General features: G+C 32.6%; 1 protein-coding gene across 1 annotated transcript; it reads left to right on the forward strand.

Moving 5' to 3' along the window:
* The first annotated feature begins 1,034 nt into the window (after window positions 1-1,034).
* Window positions 1,035-2,159, forward strand: LOC112099865. Its single transcript, XM_024187372.1, has 4 exons — window positions 1,035-1,138; window positions 1,222-1,320; window positions 1,583-1,651; window positions 1,905-2,159. The coding sequence occupies exons 1-4, from the start codon at window positions 1,067-1,069 to the stop codon at window positions 2,157-2,159; spliced, it is 495 nt and encodes a 164-aa protein (XP_024043140.1). The 5' UTR covers window positions 1,035-1,066.
* Window positions 2,160-23,929: the final 21,770 nt, after the last annotated feature.

The raw sequence follows: 23,929 nt of genomic DNA on the forward strand, positions 1-23,929 counted from the left end.
TCAAGGTTTTGCTAGTTTTTTATTTTTATTATTATCATCATAATTTTTTTTACTTGGTGGAATTAATGGATGAAGGAGGAAGGATTTATATATGAAAGGTGGTTGAAGGTTAAGAAAAACTCTTGGCATAGAAAGAGGCTCTGATACCATTTGATGCAACGTGAAAACAATATTAACTGTCGTTGTAGCGTACGTTCTTTAAAATTCAACAAACATGGCTCTTACAGAGGAGAAAATATTTCAATTGAGAAACTATTGAATATTATTGATAGAAAGCTTAAAGATATTACCATAAACTATGAATATTTAGCCAATATATACTAGTAGCTAACGTAATCCCAATCCTTTTCAAAATAAATAAATTCTCTAAAATCCTAATTAAACTAGAATTACAAATACAACTCAAATAAGCTTAATAAAACAAGATAAATCTTAATAAAATATTAGTTACTAAATTGACTCAAGTACTATAACTTGTAATATATTCTATCACATACGCTTCCTACTTCACGGTCCAGCCAGGACAATCATAAAATTGATTTGTTGGTAATATTAATCTGGACGCTTCCGTGACGAAAGACTTTAATGATATCTTCTTGTTTTGTGTTTCCAAGGCAGAATTATTAGACAAGAAAAATAACTAATGTGATTGAACCAAACTGAGAGACTTAGCTTCAAATATTATGTTTCTGGCTATTTGACAACAAGGACCTTTTTTATACACAGTAATGCTGAGAAAATATAAACCAACTCCAACTTCCTGTAGGTCTACAAGTGTAACACCTGCTGAGCTGGCGGCTGAATTATATCCTAGATATCTTGTTCTGTTACAAGGTTGAATTTCAAGATTGCACTTATCTTTATCCTCTCATCATGCACTATAAATAAATGTAAGGCATGTTTGGCTGCGGTATTTAGAGTTGATGTGCTATTTCACTTGGATTTAAATTCTTAACTAAATTATCCTAAGTTGACGCATTATTTATAGGTAGTTAATGCTTGCACAAACATCTTCGGCTACATGTTATTTTTGCTTTATTTTGCGGCTAATTTCGTTTGATCAGTGATGGATTCAACCCATTATCAGACACTTCTCTGCATGAAGCTTTCGCTGGACTGGACCGAAATGCTTAAGGCGGTAATTAATCATCATAATAGTGATTTAAACTATAATTAACTAAATAGTTTATTTTCTCTTTACGATTCTCTTGATCTCTCCAGTTCATCTTTGGTACATTCAATCCAGCCGTAGGAATCGGCGCAGTTCTTGTATACATCATCTTTACGGATCCCAATAACAGCCTTAGCACTGGGGATAAGGTACTCACTGCAATTTGTTTCCTGGCCTTCGAATGTTTCATGATCCTAATCCTTTTCTTACTTGCCGTGGCACAATGGTACAATTACTTGAGGCTTTGGCGAGAGGTAATTATTAATTCATTGTCTATGCAGACATGGTTTTGTAGAGCCATTGTTCAATTAATTTTTAAAAAAACATAAGGTCATCTGTGGGAGAGACGACTTTTCATTCGAGTAATTATATCATTTTCACATTAATAATTTTTCATATTGTTAATTTGAGGATGAGGATTGGGAGAAACTTTACGTCTATCCCCCCGATGCAGTGGATTGCAAAGCAGAGGATCGTAGGGTAAGGAGTAGTCTTTTTTTGTTTTTGTTTTTTAATATCCTGATATTACATCAGGTTATTAAAATCTGAGTAGTACTGACATTACATGATACTGCTACTGATATTTATAATTAAACAATCTATTCAAATTAGGGATTAAGTCCCTATATTACATATGGGAACTGGAATCCATGCTCTCATAAATGCCAAGTGGCTCAATTAAGAGTAGTCTAATCTAATAGGTTTTGGTTTCCTGCAATGCATGCTTCTCCAGATTCATTATCTACCCCATTACCTTGTGTGGGAATCTGTAGCAATCTTGGTTATCAATTATTTCCATCTAGCGGTTGAACATATTGTATACAAGATCTCTCGTGGCGCCCCGGAGTTCATGTTCGCGGACAGCGTTTTTTTTGCGATTATTTTCGGATCGCTGCAATTTATGTTACTGCACTGCCTTACAATGATCACTGACGCTGATAGCTTGAGTCTTATTAGAAAACGGATACTGAACCACCAGTTGATTTAATATCTATTGAAGTTTGCATTTCATTTGGTTTGATTTGATGATACTTGTACTGGAATAGTCTAATGAAAGGAATTTTTCTGCGTTGAATTCGTGCACAATTGTAGTACTAACTTTCAATTTTTTGTGGCTTTCCAAAATTCATTATCATTTTTCTTTCCTTTACAATTATTCATCAATATCAATCAAATCCATGCATTCATCATCATTCTTCATCCCATCATTTGACAAGTAATTTTATTACCAAATTAACCATGCACGAACTTACTCAAAAAGACATTGCAAAAATGAAATAAGACTTTAATCATCAACCTTTACCGCCTTGTTCTAAACTCTCCTCATCTGCAAGGTTATAAATTTCCGAATATGGATTGCGGTGCCATTTTAGTTTTTTGGAGCCTGTTTATTAATATTTTTGAAAATATATATGTACAACTTTGTCAAGAGGAGGGCAGGAATCATAATGGATTGCAAAGACATAATTAATTTTTTTCTTTTTTTGGGACAATTCAAAGACGAACTTATTTGTTGTTGAAGAAATGAGATTGTGTTTCATGGAATATAATCCCAGATTATGAGCGTTTGGCATCCATTATTTTTGGATCAATACAATTTACATTGCTACACTGAAAATGAATGGGGAAATGAATTAATTAATTTTTTATTTGAGTATGAATGTCATTACATTATCCTTATAATATCTCAAAATTCAGAGATACGAAAAAACAAATGAAGGCTAGATTTGGCATTTATGCCTAAAATTTTTAAGAACAGTGATATTTGACCCCTCAATTTATCTCATTAGCACTTATTTATATACCCAAAAAATAGAATTGTTCATAGAAGATAATTATAGAAATATAATTTTCTCTCTGATCTATGCTCCTCTCTCTAGCGCCACCACTCATCATCATCGCCCCAAGCTGATCCTCGTCATCACACCACTCTTTTAAAAACATAAAGGGAGCCTTGAAAATACCTTTAACAAAATCCCAAATTCATCTTCGTTATTTTGTAGTTTGCGTTCAATTTACTTCGTAAAAGTTAGAACTCGTTTACATTACTCAAATTCATGGCTTCCAAAGTCGAACCTGCTTTCATTTTGCTTTTGATTAATATTTTTTTAAACTTTTATGCTTCGATATTTTCCATTCAAGCGGATGACTTTTATTTCTTGCATGGATAAATTATGCTTTCATAATTATGGGAGTTTATCATCAAAACACTCTTCACCAGTAGAAATGGAGCAAATGGGCAAACGCGATTGAGGAGCTCTCCAACTGCTGCTATGACAACTTTTGTGGGGTAATTAATCTCTGTAACATTTTTAAATAATAAAAAGGATTATAAAAAAGGGCGATTTTAACAATAAATAGGATCAATTAAAAAAAATTGAGGGCTAAAGAGATAAATTGGGATTTCAAATATAAGGGATAGTCTAATAATTGGGTTAATAATTGAGTGATGATACAGCTACAAACTCTTGTAAAAATTTATCTTGTACAAATTGATGTAGCATTAATTCATTAGTTGAAAATATAAAATAATAGAAATAAATCATGTGGCCCAAGTGATATTTAATTCAACCAATTTTATTATGTCACATCAGTTTGTATAAGAATTTGTGGCTATATCATTACTCTTAATAATTTGGTAGGATTAAATAGACACATCCTTTTTGAACAAAAGGTAGAAAAAATGGTCGAATATTTTTGTAGATATTACGGTGTTAGAAACGCCGCCGGACCAGGACTTGGGCAACTCGAGGATGAGGCTGGGTCGAACCCGGGCTTCACTTGATAACCAGAGTCTGGCCCAGCACCCACATTTTACAAAAGAATATTATAAAATATATATTATTGTAAAGAATTATATTTATTTTGTCAACCTATTACATATCTTTAAAATTTTAAATATTTAAAGGGTTGGGAAAAAATCGGTTTTTAATTTTTTTATAAAACCTTTTAAGGACCGCTCTCATATAATATATAGGAATTTGTAATCTAGAAATCGTACCTTGAAAATCCGAGTTGGCTTTTTCCGCTGAAGTGATTTAGGCTCCTAGATCACGATCTGCCACCACCACTCCTGTTAGATCACGATTCGTCACCACCACGCTTGTTAGATCACGAACTGTCACCAATGATCTTCTAGGTTATGACTCAAGTTCGATCTGCACTTGACGTGTGTGCGCCTTTATCACTACCAAAGCAACTAGCACGAGAAAATTTTTCTCTCAACAATAGAGAGAAAAATCTTTTTCTCTGATCTGTATAAAGTGGCTTCCCATTTTTTTCTTTAGAGAAAATAAGCCTTTTATATCTCCCTTTAATGAAAACCCTAGGCTCCAAATAATAAAAAAACCAAACTCACGTTACTTGCTTTTTCTATAGGGGACCCACTATGTAAAATATCATAAGACCCCTTACACATAGCTAATTAAATGGAGCCTCCCACTAAATGATATAATTAGGCTTTTGACCCAAATAGCTAGTTATCTTGTTTATTAATCCAGTAATGGTGCAATCAATTAAATGAGCTAAACCGAGGATCATTTGGGAACATACAATAGTGGCTACAATAATTAGGCCCGTAATTAAACTAGCCCAATTATTTAATTCCAAATCTACTCCACTAAAAGATTGGAACTGACTTCCATAATTGTATGCTCGAATAATAATTCGTCTCAAGCCACATTGATTTCTTTACTGCACATTCCTTTGTACCACATCATTAATTAAATCGATATCTCAACTGTCCAATCAATTTAATTGCATCTTGTTCCTTGATACTTACTGGTTTTCTCTAATGATCATTTTCAACATACTAAATATGTTGACACACTCTGGCCAGAGAATTCTATGATCAAGTGCCGAAAACCCATCAAGAGGTGTGTTGTACAAATTCTATATTGTTAATCCATAACTCCAATACTTATAATTGCTCCCACCAAGATACCGGGTAATATTGACCATAAGTATGTGTCGTGCCCATTGGTAACTCAAATGGAATAACAATTACAATCATGAAATCATAACTAACTCAAGATTAAGATTATAGTAAAATCAATGCCTATGAGATTTAATAAGTCTGACAGTCATTTCAAGGTTAATTAAATCTCATATGTAATCATGTTCAATGTAGTCGTACTACATCAATAAATTCATACATGATTAAGACAAATCATTCAATGAATTTATTACAGTCTATACCTAAATAAAGTGTCCAACTTTATTTATCAACTGCGAACTAAATTTATTTAATCATAAGATAACTTGTATTTATGTCTTCTGTGAATCCACATGGTGATCACATAAATACATATAATATGATTAAATGGACTTTAATAAAAATATTAATGCAATTAAGATATTTGAATAAAATACCTCATTAATTTTATTAATCAGAAAAAATGTTTATTATAATTAAATAAACACATATGCTTTTAAAGAGCATATTTTCCCAACAATCTCCCACTAGCTCTCAAAGCATATTTGGCATCTCACGCATGCCCATGGATTCTAAGTGCAAGTTAAAAGATTTCCCAGGTATGGCCTTAGTAAAAGGATCTGCCAAGTTTTGCTATGACGCAATCTGAGTAACCTCCACATCACCTCTCTGCACTATATCCCTTATAAGATGATACTTCCTCTCAATATGTTTTTGTTTCTTGTGGTTCCTTGGTTCCTTAGATTGAGCTACCGCACCACTATTATCGCAAAATAGTTTAAGGGGTATAGTTACAGTAGGTACCACCTCAAGATCTTGTAGGAACTTGCGGAGCCATACAGCTTCTTTTGCAGCTTCGGATGCAGTCACATATTCAGCTTCAATTGTGGAGTCTGCGATACAAGATTGTTTCACACTCCTCCAACTAATAGCTCCACTTCCTAATGTAAACACATAGCCGGAAGTTGATTTTCTGGAATCCTTATCTGACATAAAGTCAGAATCAGTATAACCCACTAGAATGAGTTCATCACCAGAATACACAAGCATATAATTTTTAGTTCTTTTCAGATACTTCATTATATGCTTGACCGCAGTCCAGTGTTCAGGTCCAGGATTAGATTGATATCTACTAACCATCCCTACCGCAAAACAGATGTCTGGCCTAGTGCAAAGCATGGCATACATGAGACTTCCCACAGCTTCTGCATAGGGAACTCGTCTCATTCTCTCTATCTCTTCAGATGTTTTAGGTGATTGATCCTTTAGAGAATGTAATTCCATGTCGGAATGGTAATAAACCAATCTTGGAATTTTCCATGGTAAATCTAGTCAATATCATATCGATACAGACCGCTTGAGACAATGCTAAAGTTTTATTCTTCCGGTCTCGTAGTAACTTGATACCAAGAATATAACTTGCCTCTCTCAGGTCTTTCATATCAAATTATTTTACTAACCAACTCTTTATTGTAGTCAATACCCCTCTATCGTTTCCTATTAGGAGAATATCGTCTACATAAAGAATTAGGAAGGCTACAAATTTTTCTTGAATTTTCTTGTACACACATGGTTCATCAATGTTCTGAATGAATCCAAACGATTTAATCGCTTGATCAAATCTGATGCTCCATGATCGGGATGCTTGCTTCAATCCATAAATGGATCTCTGCAACTTACATACCATGTGTTCTTGGTCTTTTTGTATAAATCCATCTGGTTGCTGCATGTAGATGTTTTCTTTAAGATGCCTATTAAGAAAGGCAATCTTGACATCCATTTGCCAAATTTCATAATCTAGCACTGCAGCAATGGAGAGCAGAATCCTGATGGATTTAAGCATAGCAACCGGAGAAAAGGTTTCCTCATAATCGATTCCCTCTTTATGAGTAAACCATTTGGCTACTAATCTTGCTTTAAATGTTTCCACCCTTCCGTCTACTCCTCTTTTTCTCTTGTAGATCCACTTGCACCCTATAGATTTTACCCCATTTGGTGCCTCTACAAGCTCCCAGACTTTATTAGAATACATAGATTCCATTTCTTGATTCATGGTCTTTTTCCAAAATTCAACATCTCTATCTATTAGAGCTTCGTTGTAACTAGTGGGATCTTGTACATGTTCATCTGAGATAGCCGTATAGGTTTCTCCTAAAAGCATGTATCTCGCAGGTAACCTAGTTACCCTCCCACTACAACGAGATTCTAAAAGTGATGGTTGTTCAGGGTTAATCCTGTGTTGATCATCTGGTTGTTGCTGTTCTTCCTGTTCTGTAACAGGCGTTGAAAGCTGAGCATCAACCTGATCACCTGACAGTTTTTTAAGTATTACCTTACTCTTAGGTTTGAAGTTATTCATATAGTCTTCCTCGAGGGAAGTGAAATGTGTGCTCACAATCACTTTCCTATCTTGAGGACTATAAAATAAACCTCCCCTTACTCCTTTGGGATACCCCACAAACATACAAACCTTAAAACGTGAATCCATTTTGTCTGCCTTTGGTTTCAGCACATGTGCTAGTGATCCCCAAATACGGACATGTCATAAACTTGGTTTGCGACCTGACCATAATTCTATTGGGGTTTTAGGCACTGACTTAGATGGAACTAAGTTCAAGAGGTAAACTGCAGTTTTCAGTGCTAGTCCCCAAAAAGATATTGGTAATGACGAATAACTAAGCATAGATCTCACCATATCCAAAAGAGTTCTATTTCTTCTTTCAGCTACCCCATTTTGTTGTGGTGTTCTCGGGGTAGTCAACTGAGATATAATCCCATTTTCAACCAGATACTCTTTGAAATCTCCTGAGAGAAATTCACCACCTCGATCAGATCGAAGTTTCTTTATGTTCTTATCTAATTGCTTTTCTGTCTCAGCCCTATACTCTTTGAATTTCTCAAGAGCTTCAGACTTGTGACGCATCAGATAAACATAACCGTATCTCGAGTAATCATCAATGAAAGTAATGAAATACTCATAACCTCCTCGAGCTTGTACATTGATTGGTCCACATACATCTGTATGCACCAATTCAAGTTGTATTGTTGCACGTACTCCTTTGGCCGAGAATGGCTTTTTGGTCATTTTCCCTTCTAAACAGGATTCACAGAGTGGCAATGATTCATTTTCTAATGGACCCAAGAGCCCATCTTTGATCATTCTCTGTATCCTATTTTGGTTTATATGACCCAAGCGTAAATGCCAGAGGTAACATTAGTTGGAAGAAATATTTCTTTTTTTAGATAAATGTATATGCTCATCATTATTGATCACTATGTCATGCATAGAATGGATCATTGGACTTAAATGATATAAATTATCTTCCAATGTACCAGAACAAATAAGTCTCTTATTATGAAAAATAGAAACAGAGGATCCAAATTTTACAGTGTACCCTTACTTTGACAAATAAGCTACTGAAATTAAATTCCTCTTAATGTCTGGAACATAAAGACAATTATTCAAAACTAAAGTCTCATTATTAAAAGATAATAAAACAGATCCAGTCTTCACTGCTGACACGAACTGTCCTATCCCTAACTGCAGCTTGACGCTTCCTTTACTTATTTTCCTGGTTTCCTGAAACCAATAAAGTGAATTACAAATATGATTAGTTGCTCCTGAATCCAACACCCAAGTGTCAATAGGATTCTGAACTAAATAGGCCTCAATTACAAAAAGATTTCTCATACCTGATTTCATAATCTTAGGGCAATCCTTTTTCCAGTGACCTTTCTGTCCACACTTAAAGCATTTGCCTTTCGGCTTGCCATCTTGCTTGGTAGACAGTTTCTTTTTCCCAGCTTTCTTCTTACCTTTGCCTTTTGGCTTAGGCCCAGAAGATGAACTTTTTACAGTAATATTTATGCTTCCCAGAGATTTCTCAGCACGATAGATCTCTTCAGCAGAATGGAGTTCGTTCATCAATTCAGTTAAGGTCATGTTTCTTTTGTTCACGTTATAATTGACCTTAAACTCCTTGAATGTTTCTGGCAGAGATTCTAGCACCATGTCAATCTTTGAGTTATCATCGATTTGTGCTCCCTGAATCTTAGCCTCATTCAAATAGTCCATCATTTTGAGGACATGATCACGAACTCTTGTGCCCTTCCTCATTTTACTGTTCATAATTCCTTTCAGCGCTGCTTGTCTCGCAGAGCGAGTACTCTGCCCGAACATATGTTGGAGACTATCCATTATTTCAGTGGCAGTCTCCAAGTTCTGATGTTTAGTCTGCAGAATATTAGAAATCGAGACTAAAATGTAGCACTTTGCCATTTCGTTGGCCTTTTGCCATTTCTCATAAAGCCTCCTCTGATTTCTATGAGCATCATCCGCTGGAACTGGAGGGCATGGCTGGGTTAAGACATATTTATAATTTTCAGCAGTCAGGACAATGAATAGATTTCTTTTCCAATCTATATAGTTCTCTCCAGTGAGTTTGTTTTGACTCAGAATAATAGTAAGTGGGCTCAGGGAAGACATTTTCTGAAAAATAAAACATCCATGCATAAATAATTTGAAATAATATTCACAATAAATGATAAAAATGCATAAAACCATAAATGCATTTTTATTTATTGTAACGATAATCTAGTTCCGCTTTGACAAGCTATCCGGTAGGGAAGTCATGTCTATACTTACTAGACCCAATTACCCATTGGATTATTTACTTTCATGTAGAGACATGATAAATAATTATCGTTATCCTTTTGGGGCCTAAATTTGTTAACAGAGCTTCGTTGGGAAGGTTAATAACAAATTTTAGTTGAGTGTATAACCATTGTTTCAATCTACGTATTTTTCATATCAATAGTCACCGTTAGGGTGAACAATCGATTGAAAAATATTTCAATTTTATCTTTGAAGAAGTTCATGAAATAAAATATCTAATATATATACTCTCCGAAGGGAGCATCGCCGTATCATGAAATCGAGGTATATATATAATTTTATTGTTGAACTAACAATGGAGCCCGTGGAAAAATTATCTTGAATTTTCACTCTCCCACTCAATATTTTAAAATTGGTTTTTCCTTTTTAAAACATACATATTGTTAATTGTATGCTTCCTATAATATTATCCAGATGATATCAAATATTATTAAGCATACGCAAATTTCAAACAATATAATGAAATTCATTATTAATGAATGACATGTATCATTATGCATAGAGTGGCACTACCTATTCTATATGATATGTTTTCATAGCATGTTATCATCCAAAACATAACATATAGAAAAATACTTAAATAATCTTAATTCATGGCTTTCCTAATAATGAAAAATACATTAACCCTAAGCCTAATCTTCATTGGGCTTATTGTCAATGTCCATCTTCCATAAGCTTGTTTTTGTTAATGGACTAGGGGAAATTGAGCTTTTAAATTTATAATTGGTCCAATTTTAATTTTGAAAGGAAATAAATAAATAATTAAATTTTTTTATTAAAATAAAATTTTTGGACCAAAATTAAATTTAATGTATTTAATTTTGTCTATGCATTTTAATCCATTAAGCCCAATTGAAATTGGGCCTAAAATTAGGATTCATTAAACCCAAAACTGTTTTTGGATTTTTATAAAACCTTTTAAGGACCGCTCTCATATAATATATAAGAATTTGTAATCTAGAAATCGTACCTTGAAAATCCGAGTTGGCTTTTTCCGCTAAAGTAATTTAGGCTCCTAGATCATGATCCGCCATCACCACTCCTGTTAGATCACGATCCGCCATCACCTCTCCTGTTAGATCACGATCCGCCACCACCACTCCTGTTAGATCACGATCCGCCACCACCACTCCTGTTAGATCACGATCCGTCACCACCACTCCTGTTAGATCACGATCCGTCACCACCACGCTTGTTAGATCACGAACTGTCACCAATGATCTTCCAGGTTATGACTCAAGTTCGATCTGCACTTGACGTGTGGGCGCCTTTATCACTACCAAAGCAACTAGCACGAGAAAATTTTTCTCTCAACAATAGAGAGAAAAATCTTTTTCTCTGATCTGTATAAAGTGGCTTCCCATTTTTTTCTTTAGAGAAAATAAGCCTTTTATATCTCCCTTTAGTGAAAACACTAGGCTCCAAATAATTAAAAAACCAAACTCACGTTACTTGCTTTTTCTATAGGGGACCCACCATGTAAAATAACATAAGACCCCTTACACATAAGCTAATTAAATGGAGCCTCCCACTAAATGATATAATTAGGCTTTTGACCCAAATAGCTAGTTATCTTACTTATTAATCCAGTAGTGGTGCAGTCAATTAAATGAGCTAACCCGGGGATCATTTGGGAATATACAATACTGGCTACAATAATTAGGCCTGTAATTAAACTAGCCCAATTATTTAATTCCAAATCTACTCCACTAAAAGATTGGAACTAACTTCCATAATTGTATGCTAGAATAATAATTCGTCCCAAACCACATTGATTTCTTTACTGCACATTCCTTTGTACCACATCATTAATTAAATCGATATCTCAACTGTTCAATTAATTTAATTACATCTTGTTCCTTGATACTTACTGGTTTTCTCTAATGATCATTTTCAACATACTAAATATGTTGACACACTCTGGCCAGAGAATTCTATGATCAAATGCCGAAAACCCATCAAGATTAAGATTACATAACTCCAATACTCATAATTACTCCCACCAATATACCGGGTAATCTTGACCATAAGTATGTGTCGTGCTCATTGGTAACTCAAATGGAATAACAATTACAATCATGAAATCATAACTAACTCAAGATTAAGATTACAGTAAAATCAATGCCTATGAGATTCAATAAGTCTGACAGTCATTTCAAGGTTAATTAAATCTCATATGTAATCATGTTCAATGTAGTCGTACTACATCAATAAATTCATACATGATTAAGACAAATCATTCAATGAATTTATTACAGTCTATACCTAAATAAAGTGTCCAACTTTATTTATCAACTGCGAACTAAATTTATTTAATCATAAGATAACTTGTATTTATGTCTTCTGTGAATCCACATGGCGATCACATAAATACATATAATATGATTAAATAGACTTTAATAAAAATATTAATGCAATTAAGATATTTGAATAAAATACCTATTAATTTTATTAATCAGAAAAAATGTTTATTACAATTAAATAAACACATATGCTTTTAAAGAGCATATTTTCCCAACATAAAGTTCATATTTTCAAACTCAATTTCATTAAAGTAAAATTTAAAAATCATGAAATTAGAAAATATACATATGTATAAAATCCAAAAGTTTTTAAGTTCGAATTAATATAACCCCGCCTGGTGTTAGGCTTTTTAAGTTTGGTCTGGGTCTTCGATGTAAGAAGCCGAATTAAGGGCATAGAGTTTCGTTGTAAACTTAATTCTTAGCTCATAGAATTCTTAGCTCACTCTATGCCAAATTAAGGGCATAGAGTTTCATTGTAAACTTAATTCTTAGTTCACGGAAATAAGGAAAACGAAATCTAAAGGGCTATTTATTTTTTTGACTTAATGACTTAATTGACTTAATTTTAATCAGTTAAGTCATTAAGTCTGTTTGTTTTTTCAACTTCATAAACATTTTCAGTAATTAAGTCATCAAGTTATTAAGCTAATTTTTTTAGCTTTTTACTTAATCTAAAAAAGTTTGGATGCTATCATTAAAAGATATTTTCTAAAATATCCCTATTTAATTAATTAATTTTCATTCTTAGCTAAATAAAGGTTAATAATTAGTATTATTGCCCATCTGTATATAACTTGTGATAATATATATTGGTAGACTATTATTATTTTTATCTTTTTACTTTGTTCAAATTAGCATTATTTATCTTCATAATTTTTTATGAATATTTTTCATATAAAAACATCACAAACTATAATAAAATTGATTAACATATATAATAAGTTGCATTCAATTGAATATGATTTATGTTATAATAATTTATTACCTTATTTATATTCTTTGAGATGTTTATTATTTGTTTACATTATAATTTGTAAGGGCATAAATGTAAAAATATTAATTTTCAAATTTTTTAAATTAAAAAAATAAACAACTTAATATTTAGTTTTAGCTATTCAGGCAAAAAAACAAACATGTGATTCAGATTTAGACATTCAGTTCTATTCATAATTCAGACTAATTCAGGTTTATTCAGATTTCAGACAAAAAAACAAACGTCACCTAAGTCATTTGGTCTTTAGTCTCAGAGTATCTCCAAAAAGCTCTTCTAATTTAACTCTTCAAGTTCTTGTTTTACTTACCTATGTGGCAAATAGAAAGGTGAAAAAATAAGTTAGCTCCCAAAAGACTTCAAATACAAATAAATTTATATTATTTTAATCAATTTTTTTTCTCTGCCAAAATAATATCTATTACAACACTTCCCCTTCTTCAAGAATAATAAGATAAAAAATAATATAATACTAAATTACATACCATCCTCTTATCTTTATATCATTTATATTGTTTATAAAAGTTATTAACTAGTTCTTATCGACATCACCAATATAATAACAAATTTACTTTTTTTTTTTTATAGAAAACATTTATTTTTATTTTCAGCACATTTTCTCAATAACCAAATATTTCCTTATTGTTCAATGAGGTCAAAAAATAAAATTTTCTCTACTATATTTCTTCTCGTTTTGTAGCTTATTTTCATTAAACTAGCCAATTGTTCTTGCAGTAAGTTACTAATTATTATTATCTTTATTATTAAATAAGTATAAAAAATGAGTAATTTGTTTCATAAACTCTTCAAGTTTTTGAGGCAATTCTGCGAGGCAGGTATCTTCAGGTCCCAATCCTTATTAATACAACGGCAATCCCACTAGCTATTAGCCTTGAGCTCTGCTTCAAAATGGTAGTATTTTTTATTTTGTTGGATCAAACGTTGAAATATAGATTGGTAGCTCATTTTGTACAAGTCACAAGAGGCCTTTGTTTGGTCGGTTTTTTTTTTTTTTTTTGTGTCATTATTTTTTAAAAGAATGAGTAGTTATATTTCTATCAGAGAATTTTTAGGAGGTTTGACATATCATCCCTTACTTAGTTAAGGGCAAAATCGTAAAAGCCAACCCTTTAAACAAATTATTCATAAAAGATAAAACAGTATGAATTGAAGCAGAAAACACGACCTTAGCACCTTTTGAATTGAAGTAGAAAGCGCTTTAGTGTAGAAAATTAAGTTAATTCTTTTAATTAAAGTTGGAGGTAGTGAGTCGAAATTGAAAATTACTATTGTGATCAGATGAGAGATAGATATCAAAACTAAATAACCCAAGACCTTTGATTCAAGAAATCAATAATGAATTTAACAAAGGCTACATTGAGAAATTACCTGATGCAACAAACAAGAATAGAAATCAAAGTAAACGACACAAGGAAATTTCAGTGCTTCAAGCAGCTTAACCTAAATATAAGCATCCACTGCACTAAGCTTTCGGTAACAATGAGATTCAAGAATTACAGATGAAAGAAAGTTACAAGGAACAAGATGAACAAACATTCTCTCACTAACTCTCGCTTAATATCTCGCAATTGTCACAAAAAGATCGTGCACTCATCAGCCTTACAAAGGCTGTTTCTGGGCAACCCAGAAGCTTTGCAAGCTTTCCCGCTTGATGTAACGACTTTAACCGTCTTTGGCACGTGTCACGGAAGTGGGGACTTCAGTAAACCCAAAACGACTTCGAGGGGCTGCCGTTCTGCCTTTGTCCGTTTTGCTTGACGACGTGCGTGTCACGTGCCAACTCAAGTAAGTCTGGGACGACATCTGCTCGATGTCGGTTAATCTCATCTTCTCCAATTCAGAAGATATGTCGGATACCTAACCGAAAATAAAACGACCTGTCGGGTATCTCCGTCTTGATGTCGTATTCAACAAATATTAATCCGTTTGACGATTTAGTTACAATCGGTTAAAGTCTGCACTCTCCAGTTAGTTAGTTAAGTAAACCTGAGTTAGTAAATGAGGGGTTGGTTTTAGAATCAGTTATAAAAATTGGCTCCTGTCTTGAGTTCGTTAAATAAAAAAAACTTAATTGCTCGCAAAAACTTGATTCAACAATAATCAACAGCATTCTTTCCAGATTCAGCCTCTTTCTTTCGTTACCCTCTTCAAGATTCATCATCTTCCTTTCATTTTATTCTCCAAGATTCATCAATCACCGAGTCTTTCTTAATCATGTGGAACTACTTTTGCTACTTCTTCATTATTGTTTCTTCCGTCATGCTATCAATTTTCATATGGCAGCGACAAAACGAATATGTCATCGCCTTCTTGTTGCTTGTCTGGTTCATTGAGACTCCAGCAAGTTTTCCGTTAATGGTCAGCTTGAAGCAAAATATAGAGAAGTTCTCGGCCATTCCCTTCATCAAATATGGAATATAGTGGGTTTTGCTTGCTGTTCTTCAAGAATTGACTCCACCTGGAAAGTGGTTATTCCTGAAATTATTCTCTGCCATATACATAACTGCCGTGATCTGCAAGCTAAAAAGTGGTGAAGGGGGGGCCGCCATTAATGCTCGGAGGCTAATCAAGTTTCTTGTTCTACATTCTGGATGGTTGGCGTACAAATGCTTTACTAACGGAGGCTTAATTAGTGGTGGTTTCAAGATTGGTGGACAGGATGATATCATTGCTAGCGTGATTTTCTTGCTGCCCGTGTTGGTTGGGATTTTCGCAGTCAAAGGTTGGGATCAAGTGGCCATAGAGGTATCTGTTCTTTCTTCTGTCTCGATTTGTTTCATCTCCAGCTACGCATGAATGTTCCTTTTATCTCAATATTTAAGTTTCCAGTTTGGTTTCTTTAATCTTTAAACATGAAAGTGTTCAAAGACTTGAAGTTTAGGAGAGTTTATTTTTATTTTTTTAATGGGGTTGCTTTGTATTCTGTGTCATGTGATACGTTGCAGCTCATATTGATCAAATTCTAAAATGTTTAAAGCTGTCTTGAATTGTACCAAATCTGATTTAGAAAGTTGTGAAAATTAGAGGGAAACTATCTTTTCATGCTGAACCATTATACCATTTTGTTTCTTCTTACTCTTAATCAATGTGTTGTCTGCTCTACTCTAGTTTTTGCAGGATCTCTTTAATAGTTTCGGTGTTGGAGAATGGTCATTCCTCATCTTGGCCGTCGTTCTGGGGAGGATCTTCAGGTCTTAGGCAGTGATACCAAGTTTTAGAGATTTCTTGGTACTTTAAGGCGTATGCGATGCGTTTTTCAGATGGATGCAGGCAAGCATGTCTCTGTTGTTTGCCAATCAGAAGCTATTGGTTCATAATTTTTTGATACTGTAAGGCTTGCTTTTACCTTTCTGTATAGGCAATCGATGTGTTAGTAGAAGAAACTGATGTAATTGGCTCTGTCACTGCAAGTTGAGAACTTTGTAGATTGACGCAATTCTTTCTTTGTCGTGTAAATTTGAGACATTTTGGCCATTGCTTTAGGTCTCAACTGTGAGCTTTCATTCTCTCTTAGATTTTAATTGAATTTTTAATTGCATTAGGACATCTGCTTTGCAAACGGAATGTTATTATCAATGAATAAGAAGTTTTTGTCTTCAGATGAGGTGGTTATCATATTTGATTATCTGCTGATTGATCTAATGTGCCAAATGATTTGAACATTGGCAAACTATGGCATCTGATCAATTTTTCGGATGAGTGTTAACATGGTTTCATATTCATACTATCTGCTGAGTAACCTTGATGTTGCAGGCTGTTGCATAGCCTTTGCTCTTTCTTCATTAGGTGTGGCATTTTTTATGTATAGTCCCAACAAACAAATGAGAAGATTTATCAGAATTTTTGAAATATATTTTAAGACTAACAGGATTGTGAATAAACACCAACAAGAGCATCAAAGGAACAAGAAAGAAACATCACCAGCCTTAAGAAGTCTCCATGCGTCTTTTCCTCTGCTTCAATAGCTTTATTAAGAATTCCACCTGATGTTGCACTAGTGAAAATATTATATTCAATGAATAAATAATTGGAAACTTTAAAGTCTGCGGTTAACTAAATTGCTAATGACGATTAAGAGATTCATTCCGCAAATTATTCAAGAAACTTTTGCAGATAATATTAATTAGATTTTACAGCAATTTTTCAATATTCTTTTCATTCCCATTGAAGGATCAAGCATTACGAGCCAAAATGCAAACACAGGGCATTACTTGAGTAGCAACTTAATCAATTGTCACAAGTTGTACAAGACTTTTCAATCCAAAAGAAGGCTGAATTGTAGAATAAAATGTAATCCTATCATTAAAAGCCCAAACGAACATTATTAACTAGATTTATAAATTTCTTGAATCCTAAAACGAAAAAGTATTCATTCGTATAAAGCTATCAGTTCCGACCTCACTGTTCTACTCATCCCCGTCTCGCTCAATTTAGCCGATTAATAAAGCAGCTCAAGAAATGTTTCTAAAATTTAATAAATGAGAAAATTCTATAATGAATTATTGTAATACTAAAACACAAGATTACCCAGAAATGTAATAGAACCTTTAACAAACACATGGAATGCAAAACCCATATGTAAAAAATATATCATTAATGCAAGAGTCGGAAAAACATCCTATACTATAAATTAATCACAAATCGAGTAAGAGAAACAATCAAACAAAACAATATTGCAAAAAAAAAAAAAAATCATACTTAGGGTTTAAAAGAGATGAGAACTTTGAAGCTCGTGTTGAAGATAGTTGAGATAACGGCGAAGCTCACCATCACTTGCTAGAAATCACTGAGAAATAGGTAAAGCTTGCTTGCGAATGAGTGTGGCTTTCAGGGATTCTTGATGGCTAGGGTTTCGGCTGTCGTCGACAGGTGAGGTTTTGGTTTCGATTTAGGACTGAATTTGATTCCGCTGTGGCAAAGAAAGACTGCGGCGGGTCAGCGGCGAGCCAACGACAGTGAGGGTTGTCATTGTCAGTGAGGAGCGAGCTACATTCGAGAGAGAGAAGTTTTAGAGTAATGAGTGAGTGTGGCCTTAACACTTAGGGAAAAAAGAGGTTGAAATACTAATAAAGGTGTGAAACAACGTCGTTTCACTTCTTTCTTTGTTTTGATGTTGTTTTATTTTTTATTTTTATTATTTAGAATTTTTAAAATTTCGGTCAAATCTAAAGTCAAAATAAAATTCTATCATAATTTCTTGATAGAGAAAATATAAATAATTAGTTGGTCATAAGTATTTGACAACAATAAATTTTATCATATATTTATCATAAATTTTTGATAGAAAAAATTTCTGTCACATGTATGTCGTACTTATAAGATATAAAGTCTTTTAGCCAAAAACTGTCACATGAGTAACTGTCATTATAGGTTATTTTTCTTGTAGTGTAAGTGTTGCATTTTTATACGCAATATTTTATATTCTTCTTTTTATAGGAAATTCGCCACTAGAGACATGATGGCGGTGATGTAGATTGGTTTTCTTTTGCAGAATAGTATTAAGGGTTAGTGCTTGACATCTAGAATGCCATTACTTAATTTATAATTTGAATATTTAACAGCCTGCTATAAATGTTTTCCTAATTTAATGCTGCAAATAAATATGTCCTATTAATATTTTGAATTTAACAATTCAATGTGGGGGGACTTAGCATAAGAGTTTTAAGTATTCAACCCAAAAAACTAACATTTTAGGTGAAGTAACTTACCTCCTTATAAACCCAAGTCTCTTCCCTTTACTAGCCAATGTGGAATACAACCCAACATGAACTAACAAATAAAGAAAAGGACATATGCTCGATACATATTAGATCTAACATTTAGCTACGCAATTGGCCTTTGAGAGGGGTTGGCACAAGCTTTGGGCTAGAATGCAATTCTGTGTTGGTTCTTTGTCTTTTTAATAATCCAAAGCTTCATCTGCATTGACTTCAATTGGTTATGCAAATGATATTCTGTATTTCTCATGCTTATAGAGAGGTCAATAGTGTGGTTGATGATTGACAAATCTTAGATGATTCACAGTCAACTTTCTCGTGATGCCAATGGGTTTTTGAGTTATTATCTTTTGTTTGTTAATTAATTTGCATCTTTATGATGTTTCGTCTTGGTTGGCTCATTACCTCCTTAGCTGTTTGCTTGCAATTCTTGTTTTGCTCACACACCGTCCCTCGCTGTCACGATCGGCACTATGCCTAGCCAGCCTAGTGCATATACCTTTAAGGCAGATACAAGAGTGAAGATAAAGAACGCAAAAAGCATATAGCTACGAGCTACTCTTATGCCATCAGAACCTTCTACTCAGTTGATTTTGATTTCATTCTCCAAAGAAAAATTTGGGAAAATTAATATAATGCAAGTTCAAGTTACCTCGCCCATTTGGGGTTGGTTGCAAATAAATTCTTTGCGAAGAACAAGCACAAGAAAATTTGCTTCATATTCCTTGAAGGGGCTCGCTGGCTAACGAATTTCACTCTACAAGAAATATATTCTTCTGCGATCATATTATTTGTGACGACTTAATTTTTATTGCTAAATGTCATTTTCTAGGACCATCGGTGATCTTGTAGCTAAATGTCATTTTTTTGGCCAAAATTAAATTCATCACAAAAGCTCATGTTTTGCGATCAAACACGATTTTCGTCGCAAAAACAATTGCAATATATGTTTATTTTAATTTATTTGTGACCAAACACAACTCCATCGCAAATTCTATATTTTCAGTGACCACTTAAAGATTTCATTGCAAAAAAAAAAAAAAGTGATAAGATTAATATATAACTTTTTTAGAGACAAAATTAAATTTTCATCCCAAATATCTACTTTTTGCAACTCTTTCAAATCGTCATAGAAAGTCAAAGATTTTGGTGGGAAATCTACCGCCGAAACAAATTGCAAAAGATATTTATAATACTTTTTGTGACAAATCACATTTGGCCGCTAATGTAGACATTTTACAACTAATTTTAGATTAATCACAAAAAAATGATATATAAAATCTTATAAAAAAATTCTTTTTTGTGACTAATCATGACTGGTCACAAATTGCATACTTTTAGCGACAACTTAAAAATATTTGTCACAAAAAATGAAATATTTTTGGCGGAAATTCAACTGCCTTACGTATTAAACTCAATTTGACTAACTTTTTGCCACCAAATTTAGATATGGTCGCAAAAGACTTACACGTTATATATATTTTTATTATTCTTCTCTCTTCTTTTTTATCTCTAAGTTCTCTTACTCTAATATCGTCTTAAAAAATCAAATTTTTTATAGATTGATCTATAAAAAGAAGTGAATAAAATCAAGATGCAAGGAGATGAAGAAAACCAAGAAACTTATGAATAAATGTAATTGTTCCAAATATTACATTGTTATTTGATGATCATTATGTAAACATTCCAAATGTCACAATTATGTAATTGTTCTAAATAATATAATTTTGTTTGCTAATTTTTTTTTGTATTTTTTATCAATAATAAATTTTTTAATTTAATTTCTCTACTTTCCTAAAGTTTGTTATAATTGTTTTAATTATTAAGGAAAAATTCAACTAAAAATTAAACAAAATATAATTTTATAAAATTATAATAAAAATCTAATGTTATATTTAAAAATATATTTTCTATGACTAGTTTTAGTTTGGTCGCAAATATTGCTATACTACGATGAAATAATTGGTGGCAAGAAAAGAACAGAGACAAAGTGAAATTATATTTTGTGAACTTTTTTTATTCGCTAAATGTAACACCCTAGGCAAATCTTACATCAGTAAAGCACGGGAGAGATGCTGGGTTAATAAGGGATGATTTACAACTTAATTGGCAAGACGCGTTTTTGGGGTGTATGGGCACCCTATGAGCAAAATCATGCAGGTCTTGTTAAGGCCCAAAGCGGATAATATCTTGCCAAGTCTAGGTTAGGTCATGACAATATTTTTAAGACGAGGGGTGAGCCGTCAACTCAGTAAACAAATCCATGCAAAATATTTGAAAACCTTTATCATTTTACCTTTAAACATTTTATAACATCTTATAATAATATCTTCATTTAGCATTAAGAGTGGATTCATGTCAAAGCATTAAAAAAACATAAAAAAATTCATAAAAACATTAAAACATAAACATTTGGTAGCTCATACCTCGTAGTTATCATCATTCATCATTCAGGGTACTATACCCTGCATTATTCCTCGTTTAGAGTACTATACCCCGCATTGTTCATAACATCCTTGTGCACAAGATCATAATCATCATACCAGCAAGCTGGCCATAACATTACATAACATCATAACATCATAACATTTTCATCATATTCATTACTACGGACTATGAGCTAAAATATTTTTTAATCCACCATACATCCTTTCATAAATAGTATTTAAAGTCTTCTAAAACATTTAATAACCTTTCTTTGACCATTTAGTAATTTTAGAAAATTCTTTAAGAAAACATTTTGTTTAAGAAAACTAGTTTCTTAAGAAAAAATCATTTTAAAATTCATTTAAAAGTGTTTTTATTTTACAAAATTCATTCAAATATTTTAGAAATCAGTTTTGAATAAATTTTCATTTAAACATAATTCTTATAATATAAATTGCATTTGTTATACATCATGCATGAATCTACGAATTTAAATAACTCTTTACAATAAAAAATATTTCAAACCTCAAATATAATAGGCAGTTGAAAAATCTAAAAATTTGGCCAAACCATCTATCATCCTCAATTCAAGTCTATCTTCTCGCTCATCACGAATCAATCTTGACTTCTGGAAATTGAATCACAATAAACTATAATGAGCACAAAACTCAATAAACAAACTAGTTTTTCTTATACGAAAGTACATATATACTTATACATAATGCAATAGATGATATGCCATGATTTTTTTCCAAATACTTTAAAACAAATTCATCAAAATCTCTTTCTGCTGCTTTCAAACTTTCACATTTTCTTTCAATAAAGTATGTATCTTGCAATGTGGCACTTTGCGCTGTGCGTGGCACTTCGCGGCACTTTGGCTCTCTCAAGAGGTGGCCCCCAATGCAAAATATCATAAAGCAAAAACTCCATTTGCTAAACTCCACTTTCTCATTTATAAAAAAATCAATGCATTTTTGTGCTTATGCCAATGAACCATCACACAACATATGGATTCATAATCATGCACACAACAACACATTGCATAAACACATGGGTAGAACCATATGAATCCATATATGTACATATCAAAAATAGGCTTTTCAAGCAAGTCAAACATATATATATACATATTGTTTATTGTGATTCGTTTTGAAGTCTAGTTTACTTATCTCTTGATATCATCATGTAACAAATGCGTATTGTTATCACTGACCTAAAATCATCAATAAAATTCTCATAAGATATAATCGAGTCTCAATCATAAACTCTAATGTTCTCAAATATCTCATTTTAAACAGCTCCTAAACTCAACCTCAAATGTCCTCAATATTCGGCCCTCAAAATATAACTGTCCATGTTCTCTGATTTGTAATAAATTATTCCCATATTGAAAAAATCTCAAATTTTACAGACCATATGCTGACATATTGAAAATTCATTGATAAAAATTTCATAACTTAAGTCCTTCAAAAACCGTTGAAAATAATTTACGTTTCAGACACCATCACTATTGTCAAACGATTTTCAGTTTTGAACATACTTTCTTTGAAAATAAAAAACAATTTCTTGTTTTACCATAAAATCATGAAAATTTACAGAATAACACTAGACATATATAAAAATCACTGGTCCAAATTTCATAATTTTGGAAGAAGTCTAGCTATGGTAAAAATAATTTCGTAATTCATGTTATTCATTGAAATCAGAAATTTTCAGGTTTTCAGACTTTAAGTTTGACAAATCGTAATTAATTGACATCTAATCCGATTAACTTGAAACAAGTTTTAAAGCATTCTAGATGATGTCTAGTGTAACATATCCAAAAATTAGAATCAAAATCAATTTGTACAAATTACTATGATTTTCGAAATAATGAACTGTCAACATATTTTCTGTAAAATCTTAGGTTTCTACTTCTATTGCAAATACCTAATCACGTTTCTCCATAACGAATTAATAAAGAAACCAAGAATTAAAACTTACCTCCAAAACTTCTCCCAACAATATCCAATTCAAACATCACAACTTGATCACGTGTGTTGCCTATGGCAAAACTAAGAAGAAGAAGACTTTCTTCTTCTCTTTTTCTTTTTTTTTTCTCTCTTTTCTCTCCATCTCTCTCTCTCTCTCTCTCATATAATGGAAAAGACATCTTATTCTTTTTATACTAAGGTAAAAAGATCACTAAAAATTAAAAAGACTTAAATATCCTTAGGAGAACTGGGGTATTACACTAAAAGTTATATTCTACGACCATCTTGTAGAGTGGTCGCAAATACTTTTCCTTAACAGCCCTAATGTGTCCAACTTGCGACCATAATGTTTTTTGTTGCAAATTATTTTTAGTGACGAATTTGATATTTTCTATGATGAATCTTTTGGTCACAGATGACCATAATTGTAGCAATGTTCTCTATATATTTCAATTAGTAATGAAGCAAAGCCGTTGATTTTTGAATCATGTTTGTTAGTAATTCAGGATTGTTTAGCTAACTAACTAGAGACTCGAGACAAGATACAGAAAATAATTATAATTGTGTACAAATTCAATATAGAAATTTAAACTAGAGATGATCATATAACATCATCCTTTAATTGATTATTTCCAGTAGTAGAAGTATCATCAAATCAAATCAAATGCAAATGAAATTAGATATTAAACTAATTGGCGGTTCAATATCCGT

Source organism: Citrus clementina, unplaced genomic scaffold (assembly GCF_000493195.1).
Source record: "Citrus clementina cultivar Clemenules unplaced genomic scaffold, Citrus_clementina_v1.0 scaffold_9, whole genome shotgun sequence".
Taxonomy (NCBI): domain Eukaryota; kingdom Viridiplantae; phylum Streptophyta; class Magnoliopsida; order Sapindales; family Rutaceae; genus Citrus; species Citrus x clementina.